Source organism: Buceros rhinoceros, unplaced genomic scaffold, assembly GCF_000710305.1.
Source record: "Buceros rhinoceros silvestris isolate BGI_N320 unplaced genomic scaffold, ASM71030v1 scaffold29701, whole genome shotgun sequence".
Lineage (NCBI taxonomy): Eukaryota > Metazoa > Chordata > Aves > Bucerotiformes > Bucerotidae > Buceros > Buceros rhinoceros.
The window spans coordinates 13,986-41,696 of NW_010394289.1; the positions used below are offsets into that span (position 1 = coordinate 13,986).

Here is a 27,711-nt window from a genome sequence, read left to right on the forward strand (position 1 = left end):
TTCAGCAGCGGGATCTCTTACCTCGTCAGTGAATCCTATAATTCTAAAGCAATGCTGAATCGCTTCAAATTGTCTTCCATAAGAATCTTTAGTAACAATATCATGCATCACTCTTCCAGTTTCATTATCAATATATCTAAATAGATGGGAGAAAGAAAGCACCATACTAGCAGATATGCCAGTACAACCTCCAGTGATTTCAATACAATACTGCAGTCATGGGAAAGAACTTTTATCTCAATATCTTATATCAATATACTTTGGTGCTAATTCATAGGAAGTTTTTGTTTCTGTTGCACTAACTTTTGCTTATTCTTTGCTAATATCTATAAGAGTGTTACCAACAGTTCACACACATCATCTCACCCAGTACAGACTAGATGCACCCAAAGTACAAATACTGATTAAAAAACACAACTCCAAAGCATATTCTGGGTTCTTATTGAAGCATTACGGTAAGAAATCGTAAGGTAATTGTCCTGATCTGAAATAATTTGACAGAATATCTACAAAATAATAAGCTTGATTCTTACTTCTCCTCTTTAAATAGTTCAAGTTCTCAAACAAATACAAATAATGGAATGCTTTATTGTCCATCACCTTCTTTGCTTGGGAGGATAAAATTGATCCTTAAGGGTTGAAGAACGATTAAGAGAGGTTTTAAACCATCATACTGAAAGCAAGAGTTGATCAATAATTACAATGAGCAGTTAAAGCAAGTGACAGTTACCTAGGAGGCTTTTTATCAGGAAGTCTATATTCAGAAAGTTTCTTCTGATGATAAAGGCCAGCATAAATATAATAAAATATGTGGAAATTTTTCTCTCCCCTGGAAAAGAAAAAGAAGTATCTTTTTAAAGCACATGTGTTTCTTCTTGTAGCATTTTGTACAATGTAAAAGTAGAAGCTCACTGAAGCAGGTAGCAAATCTCCTACTTGTTTTAATGGTGTACTATCAGCAACTGTGAAACATAGAAAACCCAGCCAAGCACAATATTTCTCCAAAGAATGGAGCAGCTCTGGCTTCTACTCCAAAAGAACCTAACTGACTATTCTGGTTGTCACAGCACTGTACAAAGGATCACTGCTTCAGCAGAAGACACAATAGCATTTAAATTATTTTTGAGAATTAAACAGTAAACAAACATTATATAAATGTGAAAGCACAGACAATTAATATACCTACACAGCCTGTTTTATGACCCTTGATTTTTCAAGTAGATATTCAGAAATCTTTGCCCCCATTACAGCTCCTGTGGGTGTAAACATCATTTCCAGATATTTTCCAAAGCGACTTGAGTTGTCATTGATGGCAGTGCAGGCATTCCCAAATGCTTCAACCAGAGGATTCACCTGAAGAATTTTCTCACGCAAAGCACGGTTATTGGCCTTGACAGAACGGATACAGATCATAAGGAACATTACAAAATATATTGCTTACCCACAACCCAAGTCACGCTTCAGAAGTATAGCACCCCTTTCTCATGCTTGTATGGACTTAGATACTGCACTAACCTTTCTACTTACACAACAATAGGGCCAACAAATTGATGAGAAAGTTTCCCAGAAGCAGGAAAAAACAGATTCTTCTCTGCAATTGTTCTGCCTCTGAGGTGTCATAACTAGAGTATCAAACCCATCAAAAACTAAACACATCTACTTAAGGTTAACCTTACACCTTGATTTTCCCATCATTTTGCACTAACAGCATTACTCATAACATTTAAATGTGTAAGAGCTTCTAAGATTAGAGCCATAGCAAGATCTGTATTCTTTATTGTATAAATGAACAATGGTGTATGTGATAAACACAGTAGAAAACTACAGGCACTGAACTCTCAGGATCTGCCACCTTCTCTTTAAAGAAATATTGAATGGCTTAGTGCAGTCGTACCCTAGTATCAACATTCAATAACCTCACATGCCAAATTACTCTGTTCCTCACTCAAGTGGGACAATTCATATCAACAGCTTTAAGCAATAAAGATTAAATAAAGTGGAAATTGGGACGGGGTTGGGAAGATTTGTTCATAATTTTACATGATTGGCTAAGAAATACCTTTCCCAAGAAGGTCAAATGTTGGACAATCAGATGGGCACTTTCTGTCTTTCCAGCACCACTTTCCCCACTGATGATAATGCACTGAACACACAAAACAAAATAGTTAAGTGCATAGCTCACAACATGGTCATTTCTAGCTACTACTGCTTCTATCTGCTTTTTAATGTTTAGTATCAAGACTACAAAATGCTTTAAAGGTCAAGTCCCTCAACTGCCTTCTGAAAGGAAAGATCAGTAAAGGCTCAGTGTAGTAATTTATTCCCTAGATGACTAAAATGTGTGTCTCAATACCCGATAGCCATATGCATGTGTGTGAAGCAGTGAACTGAGTTTCTAGGGGCAAAGACACATAAATGAGTGACCACCTCTACAGGCTAACACACACTATGCACACATGCAGCTTGTTTCACATGCTTAAAGCTCAGAAAATTGCCACAGCTCATTGGTGCAAGATAATTCAACAGTGCATCTGAGCTCACTGCATTGTCTTCATATGAATTAACAAGAAACACAGCGTACAGCTGTATTTAACATACCTGCTCCTAGTTTTAAAAATAATCTTATTTAAATAATTGCTCCTGTGTAGTGAGGTTATTCTGTAGCTGATGCTGATATTCAAGCTAGAACAGCAAACTACCACCTAAACGTTTCAGAAAAATATGCATGTGCTCGTTCTGGGAGAACATATCCATCTTCTTCCTGAGCCAGCACTCCTTAACACATGGTATTTTATAGGGTCTCCAAATACCTTCCAGACTCAGGGATAAGCTAGAATGATCTAAATCACTTGGTATCCTCCTCTTTGCTGTTACACTTCATGAAAGAGATGGAAGTAGAAGGCCAGTACACCTTGAAGGCCAGTTCACACCAGAACAATGAACTGTGAACACTTCAGGTTATAGCAAGGAAGAATTCCAACAGCATTTATTATTTTCACATTTGTTCATGTGTTCTACAGATCACCACTACCAATATTAGTCTACCTAAGGTACAGTATCAACTGACATATTCTTAAAATGTTAACACTGAGCAGCTGCATAGATCTGTGTTTTATGCAAACACCTGAAAATTATTTGCACAACACTGTGAACATATAAGATTCCTGAATATGAGAAGATACAAGGACCTAAAATACTTGATGCAATGACACTTCACACAGCACTGAGCTTTTTTGAAAAGGTTTGAAATACACAGCAGTTCTCTGGTAGTGTCTTGTGGTGTCTGACAGCAGGGGCAGGGATTGACTCTAAATAATGTGTGCAATATGACATTTGCAGCTCATTTATTTGTTTCTTGTCAGGCATTTTTGTTCTTCTTGAGAACAGGTAACCCAGTGATGAATTTACAGGGTTACAATTTCTAACTTCATTGTCCTTCTGTCACTTGAGAGGCCATGTACAACAATTAATACAGTTAAAGCCCATGAGTTCTTGTAGAACTCATTAACTCTTGTTTAAACTTGACTTCAGCTTCAGGAGAGTTAGACCTGGAGTCAATTTTCAGGCTTCACAGAAAAAAACAAGGAAAACCTCAATGGATAAAACAAACAGAATAAATAAAATTTTCATCTGGCTACAGTGTTTATCTACTGCAACTTTACCTGAAGAACCAACATAACATTGGCCAGGTAATGGAGATAAACACGCACCTATAATCCTTTGTAAACAGAAAATAGGAAACCGATTTAGAACTAAATTCAAATTACATCTAAAATGGATATGAAACATATAATATTAAAGAAGTACAAAGTTAGCCTGACGGGCTGATGTCAAATCTAATTTTTTTCCTCAGATAACAAGTTCTCACATAACTTATTCTACAGGATTACTTGTTTTCTTTAATGCCTCCAAAGCACCTAAGTCATTAAAGAAGTACTAGCCGTCTCTCAAGCCAGTGTGCTTCTTCCACATAGTCAGTAGAATTCCTTTTTTCTTCATCTTCAGTGTCCCTTTTATTTCTCTTCTTTGCTTGGTATTTTCTATTTGCAGGTTTATTATTATTTTATTCTGCTTTTGTGATTTTAAAAAAGCATTTTCTATGAATTATCATGTGATGTGCAGAGCAAAATCCAGAGGATTTTAGAAATAAAAATAATTATTAGCGCTCAATATTCACGTACAAACAGCACATCAAATCAGAAAAAAGTACAAAGTTACGATCTTAAGAATATAATAAAAAAAATCTAGCTTCTATGGCATTGTATTTAATTCTCATTAAAATCATTGCTATGTAACAAATGTAATAAGCATACAAGTCCAATCCACACAAGACCTAGCCTTAATATATTTTACTAAAAAGAAGTTAATGGTTCCTATTTTTTGAGATTTGTAGTTAAAGGAATTGATTATCCATTGCTTGATAGTGTCTTTATGCACAGGAAAAGTGGTTCAAACTCTATTAATCTGTTTTGGCACTGAGACCATCCAATTTGACACACATGTAAATTATTACAATGCCTAGCGCAAGACATGTTACGATCAGAGTATGCAGCAACACTCTGCAGCTGGTGTCAGCTGCCAGGACTTCATGTGTGTCCAGGAAACTATAGAGGGCAGACAGCCCTATCATCTTACTTGGCTTTTTAGTTTCCTCTATGCTACTGTATCCTCTTCAGAATTCTCAAACCTGACTAGATTTCTACTCCTGATATAGGAATAAAAGGTGTAAGAAAAAATTTCCCAAAGTACAACATAAGAGAACATTAGCCATAGCCATGTAGCATAGTGGCAGTGTAACTAATACATCTAAACCAAAATGAACAGATTCCTACCTGATCTTTGCTGAATGTAACCATACTTTGGTAGGCAGCATCCGCAGAGGCAAATATATGGGGGGGATTTGATGAACGTTTCACACCATGGTAAAGTTTGGAGAACTAAATTTTAAAAATAACATGAAAGTCAAAATAAGCAACTTAGCTACATAATTGAGAACTGAAAAGAGGATAGTGACTATCGCCTGTTCTACAGAAGGTAGTTGCCTGTTTTACCACAGAATTTCCACTGAATCATCTAGAAGAAGAGTGGTAATTCTTGGCACTGCTCAATTTCCAGAGTACAAATTACACCTAAAACGCACTTCAGTGCTTCCCACACAACACAGTGAAGAGGACTGTATCACAAGGAACAGAATTTCAAACAAGCACTCAACCAAGGAAACACCTAATCTATATAAAAGAAACTTCAAAGACAACAGTGAATCCGAAATCTGGCACCTCTACCTGCAACCCTGATTTAGGCACCTGTGGAGACTAAGATTTATGGCTCCACCTCTCTTCATATTTCTAGGGAATTAAGCTACCTCTGTCCTTAGAGCATTTGATCCACCTGTTTCTTTAAAGCAGCAGCTGATGGTATAGGACATGCGATAACCCAATAGAGCGATTCTTCAGGAAGCAAGAGCCTCAGCGTAAGGAGGCTCATATCACCATATTCTGTTTCCCAGAAGACCTAAATGCCAGACAAGAGGCAGAGCTGTGGTTGGGGTAATCTTCATTCCTATGGAACAAATTCAAATGGTATTTGTGCCACTAAGCAGAAAGGAATGAAATAAAATGAGACTGAATTTAAAAAAAAGAAAAAATTGTAGCCATTCTTTTCTGTGGCTTTTCTTCTTTCTGGAAGAAGAAAAGGCTGGAGTTTAGTCTGTGCTCCTAGCTTCCAACATCACTTAAGTATTTTAGTCAGTGGTGTTAATAGAAATGTAAAGTGAGTACTGTCCACAGCTTGGAATCTCTTACCTGGGGAGAATAAATGCTGAGATTCTGGAAGGGGTTTAAGGCTATTAAAATATCTCCAACATAAGTATAAATCTGTAAGTCAGCATAGCGTTTCTGTAGCTGATGGATAATAGTATCCTGAGAAGATTACAAAAAGTTTGATAGTTAAACAGTATTTTCCCAGTTAGGAACAATTTTGTAAATACACTGAGAACACTTGATTAAGATATACTTAATTATAACTAATTATTTTTCAAATGCCAACACCACAAATCCAAAAAAAATTTTTAAAAACTCTTGCTAATGCCATAAAACTAGGTTAAATGGCAACTCCTATTTCCAGGCTAATACGTATTTTCTTACACTAGCCTTAAAAGCAAACCTTCTGGAGAGCAAATGGCCATGCATGTTATTGCTGCACTTCATAGTACATTTCCATTTAATTTTTTATTTGACCATGAAACAAGCATAATAATTTTTTAAGGATTAAATTTTAAGCAGTAGTAAGAGACTGTTTTAAACAGGACACTAGCACAATTTAGTATTATGTCTTTTTCTTGTTGGCATGTAATTTAAGGATCATGAAAACAAAATTTTACAGATACTCTGCATATAGGTGATATAGTGAAATATGCAACTGATATTATTGCTTTTTATTGAGAAGCTGTAGATACCATATTATTCTACATAAATTCATCAATCTTAGGAAAAATCACTTAAATCTAGATCTTCATGATTGAACTTCATGTTTTATGAAACTCACAAAATACTATAAACTGGCATAACTCATAATTAAATTCTTCCACATAGCAGAATTCACTGCTACTGCTTTTATATCACTCTAGAATTTTAATGAATTGATGATAGCAGATCAGTTGCATGACAATTCCTTTGCATGGTGAGACAAAAGCTTACAAGAAGGAATTCTTCTCATTCTGTTAACAGAATTCTAAAAGGCAGAAACAGGCAAAATGTGAGGCACAATTGTCAGAAACTGCTACTCAGATAGTACAGTACCTCATCTAGAACTTCCAGATTTACCAGGTCGTCATCTAAAGAATACTTCTCAGCTCCATCCACATGGTAAGATCTTCTAGTATGTATTCGTTCATGCCTGGAATTTTTTTGGTAGAGCACCAATGTAATAAAACTGTATTAAATACAGCAAACATTAAGAGGGAACAGGAAGTCATGTGTGAGTGTTTTTGTCATATAGAAAACAGACATGCCTCCTGAAATACATATTTTTCCTTTATAAAAGCAGTAGGTCAGCTTGCTGCCCCGTGTAATATCTGTTTTCTCTTTCACATATATAACCCAATCTATTTATCCATGCTCCGAGATGATTTATTTGTAGAGTTACTATGCCCTACTCACACAGTAAAGTATAAAAAAAATTCTCCTTCTTTTCCCTTGCCTCCTCTCTCTAAGTTAATAAACTACCACTCTGTTTAATTAAATCTTCCCCCCACATACCCAGCCTGTAGTATTCTCATCTAACAAAGTTATAAGAAGCAATAAGTAGTATAAAATCCTTCTGTTACCTTGGTGTATGCCAAAGCGCCTCCTCAGATGACCCTAGATCTGGCCCAAAACAACATTTTTGAACCACAGCTGCCATCAGACTCTAAATTGTGTGGATGTTCAGTCAGCTTGTCCTCAGAGATTTAAGCCACACAATAAGCAGCAGAGACAAACTGTCACATAACCCCTTTATAATCAGATTATACTGAAGGAATCTTTGAAAATGCTGTGTATATGATTTTAAACAACACATCTTGTTGAAACAGGGACAAATCTAGAAGCTGTAATATATCTTCCACAGAGGGGGTGAAATATGAATGCTGTAAGCACAACTAGCTTTTCTTTACAACAAATATAATCAAAGAGTAGTGGGAGGACACCCACCGAGATACAGACTGCATCCTGCTGAGTAACATTTAGCATTGATCCTCAATGACAGTCCTTGACAGATTGTTTCTGCATTGGTTGCCATGTAGAAAGTAGGAATCACTTGATCACACATCCTGAAACCATCCTAAATATTATATTAAGTTCTAATAGAATGGCACTGTGCCTTGGCAGGAAACATTGCTTATCTATAATGTCGAAGGTTAATATGAAGATGCAGCAGATCTTTTTTTCTTTAATCATATCTTCATAAACTCATGGAATTGTTTCAAAAATGAGCATTGAGGCTTTTGCTTTTTTCCTGTTTATGCACTCTTCTACATTTTAAACCAGTCAGCTTTCATTCAATAAGAGAACGTTTTCATATCCAACAGCTATTGTATCACCGGAAGAATTATTGCACAGAAAATCTCTAACGAAGAGGAAGGAGAAGAGCGTTAGCTATGATTACAGCTTCACTGATAATTGCGATTCACATCTAAAGATCTTAATTCTTTTGTGTCTTTTTTTATTAATTTTTCTTATTTACTTTTGGCTACTTGATGAGTTCGGGAAAACTATTCTGTAATGGTTTATTTGAATTGTAACTAAAAAAGACCTGTGCAAACGTTTTGTCAGTTAAGAAATAAAATAGCGAGGACATTGCAGCTTTTGCTGACAGTCCTACTTACAATTTTACATCCTACATTCCCAGAGATGTTAGTTTGTTTGATGTTGTACATAAGAATAAATGAAAGAAGGAGAATCTATGAAAGAAAAAATGTTACAGGGAGTATTATTTCCAATGGGCAGCATGGTGATCATGTAAATTTGTTCGATGTTCCATTCAGGTAAATTTTCCATTTTCAAATCTTTGACTAGGTGTTGGGTTGTGGGTTCGTTCTGGCTTTTCTCTTTTATTAAGCAGTCACTACATTCAAGAACATCACACTTCTCTGACAAGTCAGACTCTCAAAGGAATATGAATGCATGTAAGTGGCCTAATGTACTGCTGTTTTTTCTAATTATTGTTTCTGTTTCAAACCAGAATTCAACCTCTTACTTCATTGCAGAGAGGAACACTGTTGGAAATAATGTAAGTCATTCGGAGGTGGGAGCAAACCTCAGTCTATAACTGAAGCAAATATTTTAACAGTTGCTTTACTTCACAGAGATGTAACTAACAAAGCGATTAGATGGCTAGACATTATACCTAACATAACTCACCTGTGAAACACTCATCTTTTCTTCCTAGAGCAAACCATCACAGCTACAATACCCGTTTGCAACAAGCTGCAATAATGGATGCATCTACCAGAGGTGCAGAGAGGAAGGGGAAGACAGCATTCAAACCTAAGCATCTCTAATTGCAGAATGGCTTTGTAAACTAATCTGTTATCTGATCATGTATTAAACTCCTGCTATTTGTTCTCCTTAAATGATAAATGAATAATTTTTTTTTATTGGAAAGTGGTTTTTTTAACACTGTGTAAATAGATAACTAAGGAAACTGGTCTTAATCAAATATAAATAAAACATATATACCGTCGTGCATGTATTTTCTTGTCCTTAACTAATTTTCCTAAGTACATGATTAGGAAGAGGATATTAGGAGCATAACATCACATTAGCTTCAAATCTCCTGCTGGCCTCATCAGTTTTCTACTGACCCTATGTCCTGCAGATACATTGACAGAGTGAGAAGGAAGAATACAGTAAACTTTAATTATATCCACAATTTTATATCACAAAAACAAACTCCTTTTAAAACTTTTTTTTTTAATTCTTAAAAAGCAGAAGGAAACACTCAATTGGAGAAATAACTTTGTATATTTTTGCATAAAAAGTAGAATTATCATCCTTCCGTTCTAAAGACATATAAGATGTACAAATTCTAAGCAAAAATAAAATCAAAAGCATTAGGCTATTTGCCTTAAGGTTCCAGCAATGTTCTGAATCATCACTTCGACAATGTAGCCTCTTCACTGACAAAAGAAGTTGTGTAAAGGGCCGGTTGCTCTAAGTACCTAACCTTATCAAACCTGAAGAGCAGCATAAGATTTATTCCAGAACTCCAGAGACAAGCACTGTCTGTTGAAAACGGTTCTATCCTCCCAAGATCTTTCCTGTGCCTTTTTATCAGGCAGGAATAGCTGGAAGGGACAGTTTTCTTGGATTTTGTAGCAGGACCAAAAGGCAAGAAGCATTTCTCCATCTGGAGAACAATTTCATGAAGAGGGTGGGAAACATTAATTTGTTCTACTTGTGGGGAAGAGATAGTTTGAAAAACGTAATGTCTTTTTGTACTAGACACCAGCCATCAAAATATAAGTGCACTGTAAACAGCTATATGCTCATATGTCCCTGCTATCAAGCTGATGATGGGGAAGGAAAAGCTAGATGTACCACCTAGACTTCTGGATTGAAAAGTTATCTTGCTGACAGGTCCACCCTGAGGAAGAGGGCAGCACAGACCAAGGATCTTTATGTTCATTGGGAAGCTTCCTCTCTGATCTCTCTCCTCTCAACCCTTACACTCTTTTATGAATGCCTTTTCTGGCCTCTTCGTGCAGTTAAGCATTTACGTTTACTTTTTTCTTTTCTAGGACTCACACAGGAAAAACTGTTTCTGTACTTGCTCTTCTTTACATTACTGTCAGTTTTTAAAGTAATTGCACCAAAACTGAGATTTACAAGAAAAACAGCACAATGAGAAAGAAAAAAGTGGAGAGTGTGCTACTGCCACAGAGAGAAACGCAGCCTATCTCCTGCGCGTTGCAAAGAGTGAATTTTGCCTCTGTGAATCAGGATTCAGCCTAGACTAATTTGCTGAAGAAAGGTCATAATAGAAATACTGGCACAGCCTTAACTACAATATAAATGCTGCAGCTATAATGAAAATCAGTGCAACCTCCAATAAAAATACATATTCTATAGTCAGACCAAGGATTACTTTTGTGGGCCACTGTACCTTTGTGATTAAAAAAAAAAAAAGGAAAAAGTTTTAAACTCGTTTCACTAATATGTATATAGATGAAGGCTAGAAGAACTGCATTAAATTACATCGTGTATAGCATCAAAGGTCTATTTCTTTCTGTTTCTCTTATTATCTCTGAGTCCAAACAAAGTTACTGGATGGATGCAATCAAGTTTCTTGCAGTTAACTGCTTTCAAAACTAAATGTAAGCTTGCAGAGAAGCTAGATATCTGGTTGTATGAATTACTTCCTTGGACAGACTGCTGCGATAATCCAGCTGGCTAACAAGAAGGGGAAAGCTGCCAGTGCACTGTAGTCTCATCCGAGTATCAGGTAGCCTAAACATCCTGCCCTTCTCACTGTCAGAAGCTTGGATTTCTTTTTTCTTTTTTTTTTTTTTTTTCCTTTTCCCACCCCCCACCCCAATCTCCCCACTCCACACCGGCTTCTTTAAATAATTCTTCCTGATGTACAGATTTGCATTTTATCCTTCAAAATGCAAGGTTTCATCCCTGTCTGTTCCCCACTACAGAAACAAACTGCTAAATGGAGACCAGCAGTAGCACACTGACGCAGCGTGATCCAAAACAGTAAACTGAAGTCTTTTACTGTCTACAGTAAACTTGTTTAAAACCTTGTCCATGCAAATGTTGAAGTTTTTTCATTCTTTTAAAAATTGAAACCGGAGGTTGGTAGAAGACCTCTTCTGGTTAATTCCTATGAAGAAGCTTATTTATAGACAGGAACATTACAGGAACATCCTACCTAGTCTGTAGGAAATCAACCACATGAAGAATGAGCAGTGTCTGGAGTTGGCCTCTTCAAAGCTGCTAGTAACTGGGAAACTGCCATTTTGAACCATACAACCAAACCCATTTGATGCTTGATCAACATTACTCTCAAACATCAAATCAATTATAGAATTTTCAGGCTAGGAGTTATTAATCTCTTGAGGAAATATAGAAGACCATGTTCTTGCTCAACTTCAGCTACTGTGACGTTTGATAGACACAGCCAGCATAATAAATGTAGATGGCAACTAGTGATTATTAAATACTTTTGTTACCTGAAAATTATTATGGACTTATCTACTTCATATAGTTCATCTAGTTCTTCCTGTAGCTGCCCCATGTTAACTCCCCTAAAGAAGAGCCAAATACCACACGGGGACCCAGAGTATCTAAACCTCTGAAAGACAGCTTATAAGAATACTACCAAGAGCAAAATCTTTAGAATGAATTCTGTGAAGATCTTTCTTCTCTGTTTCCAATTCTAAGCTTTTAATCATGTTATTTTTCTCCTTGATGCTCTGCTCCTCCACACGGTCAAAAAGCAGTTAACAGATATTGATTTTTTCCATTTCACACGCTGTTGTGAGTTTGGTTTTTTAGATTTTCTCCTGCATGCTAAACTGGACAGAGCAAGTTGTTATTTTAAGATTGTTCATAAATAATTTCTTAATTGTTGTACATTCATGGGGAAAAAAGATCCAGAACATTTTTATTTCATTTACATTTGCTGATGGTCAGTATTTTTAAACCTTCAGTTAAACATTCATAAACCTCCCATTTTCTATTACTTCTACTCACAAGCCAATAAACCTTTTTTTTTTTAATGAAATAAAACAGGAAGTTTACTTTTTTGAGAAAGCCTTCCTAAAGGATGCAAGATTTTATCATTAAAATTTATCCAAGGAAGGACTGGGACAATACATAGAATACTGAGGTTCCAAATATGAGTTTCCCTTTTAAATCTTTCCATTACAAGCTCCACGGTATTTTTAAACATTATTTATGGAACATGAGATACTGCCTGCCTTAAAACTTCAAAGTTTTGACATATGATTTTCAACTTTTTCAACAACAAACCAGCTGCCAGCTTTGCCAGGTTTAGATGAAGTCCTGACAAGGTCAAAAGAACAGGGATAGTATTTGATGTTTATAAACAAACTCCAAAGAACATACTCACTTTTCCCAGGACATTTTACCAATGTACACAGCACAAAGAGTCATTTAACTTTTAAGGAATACTGGGAAACAGACTAAATCCCTTCTGATGTCTTTCTTCAGCAGACTGGCAATGGGCACTTCAGCAGGCTGTACAAGGGATGTTGGAATCTCTTGTACTAAGAATCAAAAAAAGCAACTGACCACACAAATGAATTCAAGAGATCAAAACACATATTTGGAAAGTGAGCAGCTTTTTCTTATAATTTTTCTTAATGAATTATCAAACACACTCAAACACTGTTTAGCCAAAATATAATCTACACAAACAGCAAATGTTTACTATGAAGTGAGAATTAACAATATCCATAATCCGTAACGTACCTTTGCCTAGAGTCTTCCCAGACTCCAGGGCAGAAAGAATGAAAGAAAAAGTGGCTAGAGCTTCAGGCATTATGCATGTTTCTCTTCGTTAACAGGTTTACAGCGACCAAAGGTATAGCATTGCTTTACAGAACAAGTAAAAGACAAAATTCTTATCTCAATCAAACTGCTACCCATTTTTTGTAGGCATAATGTATTAAGTAAAGCTATTAATAGTCATCTCATAAGTAGAGGAACAGAGAAATATTGAGGGTAAGTGATGTGGCAGAGGTTACAAAGTAATTCAGAAACAGAATGAAGGAATAAACCACAAACTTTCACCATGTATTATAATTCAGAACATTCTTGGTATTTTACTGCCATGCAATTGCATGAATCTCTCTCTTGAAGAAGTTATCCCCGAAATACATCAAGATTACTATCAGCTTGACTTGTGTACCCTTCTTTATTTAGAGAATACGGACCTAGCCACCAAGACTTTATCAACACTCAGTTATTATTACTGTACAAAAAATATTTTTATAATTCTGCTTATCATTCATTCTAACTTTTGCATGTTCTGTTGCCACTCCTTACTGTAACTTAGATTCCTAATTTTTTCCAGTTCTGCATTTAATGCTACATGAGGTACAAGTATTTAGAAGTAACTACATTTCTTGTTCTCAACAATGTTATTATGCACAAGGTCACTATTTGAATAACCTGAAAGCATTTCACACTCCTTGTGTGAGTACAGTATTGGTAAAGAGAAAAAAAGAAAAAGAAAACTGAGCAAAAGCCTGTGACAGCATCCTCTCTGATTTTAAGAAATGCTTCCTAAAGGCAGCTACGTATTGAAGGGAGTAAGAGTGCTCTGGCTCCCAAGAAGAACTACAAATCAGTATCCATATGTTTCAAAGTAATGGTATATTTGGCTTTAGAAAAGATGAGAAAGAAAAATTCAGCATAGTTATAATAAATAGATGTAAAACAACTTGCTGATGTACTAACCTTTATTTTTTAAGGATTAAAGAACTTTTATAAAAATAGAACTAGAGAACTGTTTAAGACTGAATACATTTCTTAAAATTAAACTGCATACAACTGCTCCTATGGCAAAGCCGTTAAGGGAAAGTATGTTGTTAATTGGCATTTATGCCAATTGTATTGTTAGAAAACAGACAAAACATACACATAGTTAAGAGATAGCTTATAAAAAGCATGTGGAGAAGAGATAAAGATAATACCTAGAGCTCATCCTTATGCAGCCATGACAGTGGACTTTCTCACAGACTTTTTCCCCATGAGAGTATAAGAAACAGACACTGCAGGAGTGGAATGCTGATGCTGAAATTTCAGCTTCACTCAAGATCATGGCACAACTCAAGGCTTTCAGTCTAAAAGACATCAACAGATCAAAAAAGAATATTCTTCCTCACTCCAAGTGTGGAAGTAGTGGCATCCTGGCTGGGTTTTGCCATTTTTAATTTTAAAAGTACATTTTACTAGCATAAACCTTTTCTTCTCATTATTAATTTCTAACCCAAAGGAAATAAGAGTATAAAGCTCTCTAGTAAGATACCTAATGGCAAAGTGACAATATGCGTGTTGGTTTTGGCCTCACTGAGCATGTTCTCAGCCCAGATCAAAGTGGGATGGTGCTTCAGAGAACAAGTAATGGCACCAGACTATAATGCTATGACAACCAGAAGGTTATACTTTAATAGAAGTTAGGCCTATTGGCTTCAAAGTGAAGCCAACAGCAAGGCTCACAAGGCCCTCTGGCTTCAAAGTGAATGTAAAGGAGACTAGTTCTCCAGCAACCTAATCATGTCTCCTCTCCTATTGTTCACTGGTAGAGGAAGAAGCCACCTAATTCAGAAGCGTGGCTAAAAGCAAACCAAGCGTCCAGGAAAGAATAAGATGGATACAAACTCTGCTAACAGCAGAGCTTTAAAAGAGAAACTGTAACAGACCTGAGAAAGGTGAATTCAGCGATGAGAAAGAACAAGTGGGCTGCAAGCTACATTATCAGGTGAGAAAGAACACCAAGAACAGAGAAATGGCTGGAAAAATAGAAGAACCTGCATTAGGACTTGCTGAAGAAGGTGGAAATTAGAAGCAGAAGCTATTGTACTGGTAGAGGAAGCAGCAGCTGACTTTAACAGAAGAACAAAGCCTTAAGGACAAGTAGTATGAACAGTGAACGGAGACTGATGGGAAAGATGGGTCAGATAACGACCTGGAACAGGGAACCTGGCACTAGTTAGCCAAGTAAATGTGGGAGCATCAGGGACAATAACAGAACTTAAACCAGCAGTGAGGATAAGATTAAGACTAAACCCATCGCAGTCGAGTTCCCTTCACAATTGCAATCTGCAGATGCTACTGCACACAAGTTGCAAATAACCACCCCTGACAAACATTTAAGATGGGTTAGGTGATGGACAGGATGGACAAGGATTTAAAAGCCCTTAGGTGTGCACTGATTCATATTGGGGGTGAATGGTTGGACTCTATAACTTAAAGTTCTCTTCCAACCAAAATGATTCTGTGATTCTGTTAGGAAGCAAAATCCTTCGTATATTCCAGATGTCCCTAAGCATAAAGTACAGAAGCTCATTTGTCACAGCACTCCCAGTTAATATATGGAAACGCTTGAAGAAAGAAATGCTGTCTTGTTCTTGACTCCTTATCTCTCTACATTATGTAGATAGATCTCTAAAGAATATATTGGAATACCACGATGAATTCATTTGGGAGCTCCTCTTAGCACAAGGATCGTTTCACTCTGTCTGTATCTTCTGTTTGGTCAACACCTGGGAAAACTCTGATACCTTTCCAGCCAGCCAACCCACAGCTATAGGCAATCTGATCTGTGAGGTGTTACATGGGGGCAGTCTGCTGAGGAGGCTTCATAAGGCAGAAACTTTGACTGTAACACTAGCATAGCTTCCTTGCCCACAGTAAACAGTTCCTGATATATTTTTCCAGAAATGAAAAAAAAAAAAAAAAAACCCCAAACCAACCAACAAACCTAGAGAACTTCACCTTGAAACTACTCCTTTACTTTAACATGTACATTTTTGTTTGGGCTTTTAGCATTTAAGCTACAGAGTATTATGGCATATAAGTGTATACATGTTTATGACTTATGAATCATGACATTTAATTTTCTTCATCAACATTAGTGGGCGTTTGTTTATAATAATGGGCCAGAGCTTATCTCATTCTAGACAAATTTAATATTACAGAATAATTGCTGAGCTTAGGAAGTATGTTCGTTTCCATTTAATTCTCTTCTGAAACAGTGAAATTCTGCCACCCTCTGGACAACAACTAAACTGAGACAATATTTACAGTTGGCCTCAAAAGTAAAAAATCCCATTGCTGCTGGTAAACATGCATTGCTCTTTAAGCACATTTTAGAATTAATTACAAGGCTGAATGAAAAACAGCAGTTATTATTAAACTACAGACAAAACAATTACTTTAAATAGTGAATAGCCTTCTTACTAACAGTGCCTAATCAAACAGCAAACTTCAAGCGTTCTGTTCTTAAGACTTTACAGCAGTCAATTCATTGTTCATAGCTGATTTTAAAGATCTGCTACCAAAATATTATGTTTTTATCATGCCAATATGTATTTCCACAAACCAGAACCAGGAATTATTAGCATCCCTGTGTCTGAGCCCAAAGTGAATACATACAGAACAGTTCAGTGGGCTAAAGAAGAAGGTTGCACTATGGGTGAGCAAATTAGCTTTAAAAACTATGAGTGGAAAAACACGGCTCTTGCACTCATATGGTATGCAGCACTTACTGCTAATAATATCAATGCATTGATATGATCATTTGACACAGTAAATGTCCGTGCATTCGAAGTTTCCCCACAGGATTTGTGTGGGGAAGGAGGGCTGCAGCATGTATGTTGTACAGTACCTTGTTTTGGCTATGGAACCTAGGTGCAGTTGTTCTTGGATGAGCTCAGCCAGCTGCTTTTGCAGGGACATATCTTTACCATGTACTTGTTTAATAAACGGATGCTCCAAAAGATGGGTGACTGAAGGACGCTTTTCAAAATCCTTGATAAGACACCTGTGACAGAGAAATAGTGGTTTCAGGCAATGATGTTATTTCATTGCAGCATGATTTGAGTGAGCTTACTGTGTGGCTGTTATTGTACAGTAGTTTCTTTTTCCACAAATTTGAGTTCCTCAGTAAGCAACAAGTCTCTTCCTCTACATTGGAATAAATCTGGCATAAAATACTTAACTAAGCGAATTCACTCTACAAGTATTTTAGTATAAAGGCTACGAATTTGATCTTATTTAATCTCTCTGTTTAACTGTAACTAGTTTACTATGAAAAATGGCATCATATCTTCTAAGTGTACAGTTAATATACAGTGAACACAACCTAAGATGAATAGATAATACTTCATTCACTTTAATTACCTACCTACCCTCTGAGGAGAGCTTGACTAAGTACTGTAGCAAATAGCGTATCAAAAACCACAAGTGAAACCTGTGATACAGCAGAGCTTTGTTTTGTTTGTAAAATGAACGTTTCAGGTAGATCTTCTATATTGCAATGATAAGTGTTAGCATAAGAATCATAGGAAATTCTGCAAATTTACATAATTCAGACTGGAAGAGAAATGAACGAGTCAGAATTAAATGCTAGCCAGGTTACCAAAGTTCTGTCTGTGATGAGAAACAGGTGATCCAGTAATGAGTAGAGGTATAAATCCTATTAAATTAGCATAAAGTACCATGCTAAGTTATATAATCGAGATTTAGAACCCAGGAAGCCATCATTAAAGTTGAATTCTTTACTGTTCAATCAAGCTCAAATAATACAGTCCAAACAGAGGAATGATCTAACAGGATTAGACTCCTTTAAAGTACCCTCTAATTCTTTATATTAAAGTATTCCATTTATCTTGCTCAAGTAATAATATTGACATTATTTGAGAATATGAAAAAGAAATTCTGCAATTCAGTATGTATCTCCTTCCTAGCACATCCCATTTGAGTGAATTATAGCCCAAGATAAGTTTATTTTATGACACGCATTCGTATTACATACTTCACAATTACATCTCATATTTGCTGATATTAAGCAATACACCTAAAGTATGTCATTAGCAGGAGTGAATACCACAAATAAAGATTATCTTTTTAGCCAAAAGTTCAATGAAACTTAAATACCTTTCAGAATAATTTACCTTCCTGCAGTATCAATAACAGTTTGCAAAATTTAAACTACATCTAAAAAAATTTTAAATACACATTGATTGATTTCAGATACTACGAAACACATTAGCAAATGATTAAAGTTTAGCATCACCTCAAATACTTTACTGAAGCCTAAAGTCTGGTCTTAAAATGATCTTGAAATATCTCTGAACACAACTTTAGATTCCTGAAAACCATTTTTACCAACCTCTTCTTGGTATATCTAGTCCAGAAAAGACAGTCTGTAAAACGTGCTACCAGTTCTATCACTATTTTGGAGAATTTTGCTATGAGCTAGAACGGTAGCCTCCTGATAGAAAGACTAAAGCAACAGAACCTGGTTTATCTCCATCCCTCTGAGTGCAAGGCTATAAACACTAGTCCTTCCCCCTCCCATGAAGAGATCCATCACTAGCCTTTGGCAGATTCTGAAAAACATCCCCCCCCCTCCCCAGACACACACTTTTCGTTTTGTGATCCGCGGTTTCTAAAAGTGAACACACCCCCAGAGACAATATGGTCCACACCAAATCTGGTTAAATTTATACATTTCCTGAGAAAAAGGTAAAAAACATTTGAAAAGAAAGGTAACATTAATCAGGAAGGCAGAGGAAAAGCTATGCAGTATACAAAACCCCAGATTGATGGCAAGTATCTGAAATGGAGATTTAGGTCTGAAAAGCTCATGACATTCATGATTTTTAACATTAACATTTAACATTAGTATTATTTTAACAATAATTATGAATTTATAGTACTTATGTTATATTGTTAATATATATAAATTATATTAAATTTGATTACATCAGGAATTTTTCAGTAATATAACTGAATCCAAGAGAAGCTATGTCATAGAATCATAGAATTGTTTAGATTGGAAGGGACCTCTAAAGGTCATCTAGTTCAACCCCTCTGCAGCGAGCAGGGGCATCTTCAACTAGATCAGGTTGCCCAGAGCCCCATCCAGCCTCACCTCAAATGTTTCCAGGGATGGGGCATCTACCCCCTCTCTGGGCAACCTGTGACACAGTTTCACCACCCTCATTGTAAAAAAATTTCTTCCTTATATCTAGTCTGAATTTACCCTCTTTCAGTTTAAACCATTATCCCTTGTCTTACCGCAACAGGGCCAAATGTCATGGCAGTTGCTTTTCAGGTAATAACAACATTAGAGCTTAAATGGATTGTCTTCAAGAAATTACACAGTTCCACAGAGAATATCTTGTGTTTACCAAAAGCATGAAGAACATACAAATCTGGTGGTATGTAGTTATTAATATGAATTCTACTCTGAGCTCTGAAACAATGCATCTCCGAAGACACCCTATGGATGAGATCCAGAAGTGCAGGAAAAATTTTTCCATAGAGATGGCCCCTAGGCAAAACAATTTTTCCATACAGATGGCTCCAGGATATTGCATTCATTAAGGAAGCCCAACAAGAAGAGACAGAATTTTTAATAAAAAAATGTTTTGCCTTCTCTATCATGTGCCTGAAATGCTAGCTGCTTAGGTCTGGCAAGTGTTTAAGGAGCTAAGTTCTGTCACGGAGGTGGTCTTGAAGACTACCTCAGGATGACCTTTGCTTCTGTTGCACACTCCTGCCAACCCCCTGCTGACTATTCACTTTGCATGCATGCTACTCTGCTGCTTTGCAACTATCAAAGTTTAATATATTGTTTCATCTATACACAGCCTTCATTCTCTGGTAGAAGGATATTTTTCCAATCTGTGGTCACTTAGGATTTCACTTGAAACACAAGTTAAAACTTCATACTTCATGAATTTGTAAGATGACACAAAACATACCGACATGATTCTGCAATCAAAGTCTCTGTTCCAAGCTCAGACAGAACACACCTACTGCTGTGCCAAGTTTGTGCCTATATCAGAACAGAGCCCTTTCAGATGGTTAGCGAGATGCCACAGCAAAGCAGAGAGCTGGTAGGGACAGCTGCATAAATTTACGTCTGTAACTTCTCGTGTGAGTACTTCTACTCCGGTTCAGGAAAGAGACTGACAGGAGAATGTACGTCTCCACTGAAGCTGGTTTAATCCATCAAGTTAAATGGCAAGTTCCTAGCACATTAGGAACACAGCAGCAGAAAGACCAAGCAGGCAATAGTGAATTGAAGTGCGTACGGCATACACACTCCTTTTGCTCTGAAACAGCAGAAGTGTGGACACAGTCACTCCTAGAAATTATTCCTTATGTTTCAAGTGCCAGCAACTGGCTTGCAGCTTAGTCATAGTAGGTACTGTGGGCTCAGTGCATGCTCAGACATTCAGTGCCAATTCGGTGTATTACCAGGCCTGAGTGATGGAGTGCAGGATGGAGAGCCGTCACATGACAGTGAAAAGACAGTCCTTATGTTTCTCCTCTTGGTGCCTTTGTCCTAATTCTTCTCTATGTAGACAAGACCTATTAATATCCTGAAGTACATTTACACTGTTATTTCAACTGTGTTGCTTTTAGTGTCACACTGAACACATGCCGCTGCTGTTCTTAGTCAACACTACCTGTAAAATAACAGTTCTTGGGTCACCACTTACATGCTAGTGAAAAACGATGCATCAGACTGTCAAGTGTCACTGCAGATGTTCAGAAAGGGAAACAGTATTGACACTACACCGCTCTTCAGAAAAAAATAATTTAATATAGAATATCAGCTCTTACTATGCTAAAGCCTTCATGAAGGTGAGCTTTAACACAAGTGTTTTCTACTGAACTGTGCCCTGAAATAGAACTATAATGTATGAAAAAGTTAATCATATGGCTGTCTGAGTCCAAAGTTGAAAAGAATGTCCAAAAGTCCAAAGTCCAAAGAATGTATTGAGTCCAGTACATTCAGTCAGGAGACATATTCCATGTAAAGGTCAGAAAAAAAGAAATCAATAAGTAATACACAACCCCCTAGCAACATTAACATTTGAAAGATGAAGAGTACAGCAACAAAACAGCTTTTATAATGTCACTTATCAGAAAATATTCCTATTCAATGCAGACAACAGAAATCACTGTGTGCATAGTGCAAGTAAAAAACAGGATTAAGTCGCTGTATCATTGAGGATTTGCTTCTGAGGAAAGCAGAAAACTAAAATATCTTCAGGTGTTCCTCTTGAACATTAATGTAAGACCCCTTTGGACAGTTAGCTTAGGCACTGTTAAACATCAACCGTTCTGCAGTTACATATAAAACCAACAAAAGTGCTGCACCTGCAAATTAAGCAAATTTGTTTGGCCCATGGAAATTATATATATATAAAAAGGTAAGACTGCCTTGCATTGAGCAAATTGACTAGCAAATCTACTACAAGATGGATTTCATATAAGGTATGTTGAAAATATTATTATATTTGGTCTGCTATTTTTTGGATCTAAATTAATGGGAAGGCTAAGCAAGTAGAGATTGAAAAGGAAACAAAAATTGTACATATTTGCTTTGCTGAAAAGCCAATCGATTACCTAATTTGAAATTCTAGTATCTTCTATCATGCTTTCTTAGCTGAAAATTAATTCTCAGAATTCATTAGTGTCACTACATTAAACATAGGTTGCAGCCGTTTGCTGCAATCTCACAGCCAGGCTCCTAAGCATCATTTCCATTCTGCTGCAATTACAGGCAAACATGAAGCATTTATCAGCAGGGGATAAGAGCAGACACCCATACACAGGGGCCTGTCTGAGACAGCCTCTAAAAATTCACTGGCTGCTTGCACTTGGATGATAACATTGTTGGAATTACTATGTCTCAACAATGTAAACTGCCATTTTGCAAGTAGAAAATCAGATGACTGAAAAAGAGAGATATTTATCAGCATTCATGAGCTAATATTTACTAATTAATAAATGGAAAGAAATAGATTTCATAAGAACTACAACAGCAGTCTAAGTCTTCCGTGCGTTCAGAATTAGAAAACAATTACAAACTCACTCATTCACTACTGCAGCCAAACCTAAGCAGAGCAGCAGCAGTCGTTTCTTTCAGAAATTTTCTTTCATCAGATCTATCATGGTCTACTTGGCCACAAGTACTTCCTTTAAAAATAAAGAAACCAAGCAGCCCCAACCCTTATGGCTTAGTTACATTATGATTTATCTCCAGTATTTTGTTTTCTTCAATCATTACATTTTGTCAATGCCACATTTTCTGATGATTTCTCATCTGCTGGCAGTGGATTGCCGGAACTTTGTCTCATAAACCAAACATCCAGCCAGACACCTAGCCATTGTTTGTCATCTACATGCACAAAAGATGCATAGGTTATTTGGAAGAAACGGTGACTGTGTATCAGACTCTATATTGAAGCTGGGGAATCCACAACACAAACTCTGGGAGAGAGAGATCTGAAGTCTCAGATCTGTTCAACAAATGGTTAGGTACAGTCCCCATAGCCACTCCTCTGGTCCCTATTTCTCTACTGCTCTGTGGCTCACCAGGGTGCTCTCCCCATCATCTATCTGCTCCTCACACAGCTCTATGCCGCTCTCCTCTGCCCTCCAGATACCTCACTTGCACAAGTACTTGCAGCCTAGCAGTGACGAATCTTTCCAGAACTCTCCTATTGGGATAGAAGAGCTTTCCTTGAACAAAACTTCAGGTCACCATAAGGTGCTGAGATCCTCTCCTCCCAATTCCACAAAAAGCACTTATCAGATTGCCTTCAAATGTAGAGACAGCTTAGCTGGGGATCTACATGGAGATGTCCCAGAGGGGGAGAACAAAGTGTAAGGTCATAGCCTCTTTATCCTCTCCATAAGAAGGGAGAAGGAGGTCTCTAGTTTCTGACATCTTTTATTTTTTTCTTCCCTATACTTTCCCAGCTACTTCCATCAGAAGGTTGGTCATAGTGGAAGATTAATGAAATCAAGAGCATGACCCCAACTGAATTGACCCCTCCTGTTTACAGAAATGGAACGACAGACACTGAGAAGGCCAGGTACATTATGCCAGAAACTTCCTAGTCAAGTAAGGAAAAATAACAATATCTGGGATTGATTTAACTTGGTTAAATGCTCCGTTCCTGTCACTCTGACTGCTTCTCCTACCTCTGTACCACACATCTATGGCAGTCACTGGTCTGTCACATGCAGCAGAGAGGTAGAGAAGAAACGAATTACATTTGTAATAACAATGCAGGGACATGCGTGCTTCTTTGAAGCCTCCTTGCCTCCCATTCCCAGGCTTGCCCATCCCCCAGTTGCTGCAGGTCACTTATTTTCAAAAATGAACTAAAAAACTGTGACAGCTTTGCTAACAGCATTTCGGTTTTCAGTCCTAATTCAACTGGACACAGAGGATACAAATAACCTTATCTTCAGAACTACATACAGTTGCCCCTTTGGAAACAGCAAATGCTGAGCACTAGGGTATGTATATAGGTTAAATAGGTCTCCTGTCTTGAGCCAGCATCCCATGATAAATAACAAGGATTTTACTGTTCCTTCTGCTACAATCAGATATCAGGATGAAAGACTGAATTTATGAAAAAGTACTCAATCATCACATGCATAATAAAAATTCTGATGATCAGAACACATTTATATCTTTATTGATCTGCCTTTTGGTAGCAAATGCTATAAATTACTAATCTTCCCTATCAATGAGAGAAATACTCCCATGCTGAAATGTCACCAGCACCTGTTTTCTTAATAAATCTTGTTTTGATTTTAACATCAAGCACCATATAGGGTAATTTAGAGCACACATCTGAAACCTAACAAAGGTTCACTTACACTGAAATTGTAAAATTAGTTGTGGCAAATAGTTTTTACCTCTTCTAAAGCTTCAAAAATTACAGTGCGTTACCCAGCCTCCTTTGGTTCAAAGAACAAACAATGGAAACTCTATGGAGTGGCACCTCTTGTAGCTCTGAGAATGAGTCGGACTTTACTCATGTTGAAACTCTTAGAATTTTATCAGAGGCAACAGAAATTCAGTCAGAATAATTCCAGGGAGCATCTCAAAAACACCAAATATATTTATTGTATGATGAAACCAGGGAGTTTCTAGCCTTCTATCAGGAATGGGTCTGCTCTATTTCTTTAACCTATTCTTGAAGACTCAGGTACACAAAGGCCTTCAGAATCTTTTATAAAAGAAGCTTTTTATTAGAAATAGTATGCTTTGCATTTGTACTAAACATCTCCCTTAGGTATCCATCCCCCTTTGACACTATAGCATGCAGTTGATCTAAGGCAGCTGGAGCACAGAGAAGGTAAGAGATAAGGAAAGTACTGTCTGATACTGACAGCTTATTTCTTTTATGTCTTGTGTCATAGCTGGAAAGGTAGCTAAGAACAGGGGTATTTTTCTCTCCTTTGGTGTTTAGTGCATTCTCTCCTATCTTCCAGTATCTTCCTATCTTCCAGTAAATAAGGACAATTGCCTACTGAAAAGGCAATTGGAGATCCACCATGCCATAATTACAGAGTAGTTGGGAAAAATTTCTCACTTAAACACCATTAGGATGATTGCCTGATGCCCTCTGCTGTGAAGCCCCAAATCCAGCCACGCTATGATGTCTTCAGCTGAACTACTTCACAAACACTTGGGCAGATGAGATCAGGTTAGTTATGCTAGTTGGGAGTCCATGTGCAGTAACAACATTCTTCCCATTACTGTGTGTCAGACCTGATCTGTACCCATGGCCCACAAGGGGACAGCAGGCACCATTGTGCTTCCTGGAGCTTCCCTTAATCTAAAAGTATGCTGGATTTCAGTTGGAAAAGAAGGAATTGAACTCTTAAAAATTACTTTAAAATCTACGGACAGGAATAAGGTATTATTATTCTGCTGTCATTTCATTAGTCACCTCTCCCTAAAATTGCAGGCCTTTACTACAGCTACTCATTAAAAAGCTGAAGATAATGGTATCCATTATATATGCCTATTCATCTGTATGAAAACATGTCATGCAATACTCAAAAGTGGTGGAGGTCTTCTGTCAGGTACTACAATTTAGCACTTCAGGTTCATCTCTAGACAGATTCTCAGAGTCCACATCCACGAATAAAATGCAAAAACTTACAGATTTGGTGGTAACCTTACATATCGCAATCTGTATCTTTCTGACACTTGCAAACCTCTTTGTCTGCTTAGATACTGAAATTAATGAGTTATGTCAAACACCTAGCATGTTCTCAGTCACAGAAACAGTTAAGTATTCTTTATGTAATATGAACAGAATGTCACTAAACTATTGCATAGACTGTGAAAAAAGTCATCTGCCTTCAGAAGTTAAATCTAAACAGAATGCTTAGAACCTATATAATCTAAATGATCTATTAATTAACTCTGAATGTAGACTCATCAGTAGGAATGTAGACTCATGAGCTTGCAAGGCTGTGTTTAATTTGAGTAAAAAAATTGAGTTTATAAAAACTAAAAATTATACTTGTCTTGTATTTGCAATTGCTAAAAGTTACATTCTGATGATAAATGTGACCATAAGTCCTGTAACTACATTTTGACTTTAGTACTTCCTGAATTTCTTAATTCTTTAATTCCCTCCAGCTCATGAGTGAGTAATTCATTCAAAGAACCATAATACATAATCATTGGTTAAATAAATTTAAAAGGAGAATGTCTGTCCCTGGAGATATCATTGCTCATTTTAATTAAAATTACCATTTTGTGATGTAATGGAAATAAAGGTTATTGTATCCTGCTCTTGTATCTACACCTAGAAATCAGTCAAGGTTTAAACTGCCAAGCAAATCATTTGCAGTATGTGAGATAATTTTTATTCATTTTAACATATAGCCTGTATTATTTTATGAACGAATTCTGAAGCACTGTATGTCTAAAATGGTGGTGGACACATACTGTTATCTTAAGAGAGCAATGTCATCTCTGCTGTAGCTATTAAAAAAACCAAGCTTCATAAACATTCACGGGCAATGAACTGAGTGATCTCTTCAAAGCTGGTATTTTATTTCAACATAGAAATAAACATAGGTAAAAGTATACCACTTTCAGGAGCCAATTCTCCAACAGCTGATGTGGTTGTTTACATGGCCTTGTAGGAATAGTAAACCCTATTAATATGTAAATAAAATAAACAGATAATTAATTCTTTCTCACATTATGAGCAGAGCAGCCAAGCTCTTCATGGACAATTACAACAGCACACACATAGGCATATTGAAAATTTTACTGACCTTCTAGAAGTATATATGTGCTGTGTGTATGTCAGTAGATAACAAATACAAAATCAGGCTGCTGCCAGAGATGACTTGGCTGAAATTGTGTCTTGTCTGTATTTTTTAAAAACAAAATATCTAACCCAGATTCAGACTTTACCATCTTTGTCTTAAGTCATAGTTGACAATTCCTAAGAACTATCTCAACCCTCTCTCCATTCAGATTTTATAAATAATGCATCTGACTTTAAAATGCTCCTGCAAAATCAGATCTCTTAGGGCAGCAGAATCATAGTTAAAAATACGGACTTCATTTCTGAAAAATATATGACCATTATTTTAATAATTTAAAGAGTTACCTACAAAAGTACATTGAAACTTCCAGCTCAGGCATGCTGTAAATCACTATAGTATGTGAGAGAACACTTCCAGCAAAAACGCCTCTTGAGACAGTGGCATTTAAAGGGATGAGAATGCAGGGTGAGAAAAAGCTACAAAGACCATTGGCAATCTCGACATAAATAAAATTATTGTGTTAACAGAACTGAAGTCAAAAGTACGCTTAGTCAAAACTGCATGCTTGGGTTTTGTCAGAACACAGGTCTGGCCCACAACTTGAACCAGATAACTCTGTTATGCAAATGATGTTAGCTATCAGGAAGGAGGTAGATAATGATATTATTCGAAAGCTACCCACTCATCACAGGGGTGACAGAAACATCAGGCAAGGTGCTAACATATGGGTAAAAGGCAGTACGGAATTTATACAATAATTGTTTTTAATTTATCATAACTAAGCTGTCACAAGGTGGGCATCAACAAATGCATAACTAACATATATAAATGAGCCAATTATCAGTAATGGCTAAAAAGTTTGCAGTTGTATGATGCAATGTTTCATTATTTAATTTCTTCTGGAAAAAGACACTAACATAAATCCAAGCCTGTATAAAAACAGCTTGTAACCTCTGCATCATAACAACTTTACTAACATGTGCCCAAGAATGTTGCAATGTCACAGAGAATTCCATTTCAGTGTTGTCTTAAAGGCAGCTATAAAACCAGCATATTTACTGCAATTGTTGCATTTCTTCATGTCAAGATACTGCATGTGAGCATAATTCCTTTATTGTGCGTATTCCTGCAAAAATTAAAAGATTTAAAAACTTGCAGATGCTGCTGGTTAGAGAAAGTAATTAAGCAAAAGTAATTAGAAATCGATGTGATTAAAAATATACAATTTGAAGATATCAAAACCCCAAAGGACAAGATTAAAAACAAGTATAGCCATAAAGTACTACATCTGACGTGCACAGTACATGCTTAACTAAAGTTAAGAAACGTTAGATTTAGTTTTTTGTATTGTTCT

The 27,711-nt window shown here is 36.7% G+C and overlaps 1 protein-coding gene across 1 annotated transcript in view; it reads right to left on the minus strand.

The window, feature by feature from the left end:
- LOC104501391 (myosin-IIIb-like) overlaps positions 1–27,711 on the minus strand; it is a gene marked incomplete at its 3' end in the record, with an annotated part of 37,586 nt that overhangs the window by 6,059 nt on the left and 3,816 nt on the right. Inside the window, exons 3-10 of the mRNA XM_010145191.1 lie at positions 16,900–17,055; positions 6,798–6,894; positions 5,802–5,918; positions 4,833–4,937; positions 2,060–2,143; positions 1,187–1,389; positions 731–829; positions 22–136 (exon numbers count right to left, since the gene is read on the minus strand). Coding sequence (XP_010143493.1) covers positions 22–136; positions 731–829; positions 1,187–1,389; positions 2,060–2,143; positions 4,833–4,937; positions 5,802–5,918; positions 6,798–6,894; positions 16,900–17,055 — 976 coding nt within the window. The remainder of the gene's footprint in view (positions 1–21; positions 137–730; positions 830–1,186; positions 1,390–2,059; positions 2,144–4,832; positions 4,938–5,801; positions 5,919–6,797; positions 6,895–16,899; positions 17,056–27,711) is intronic.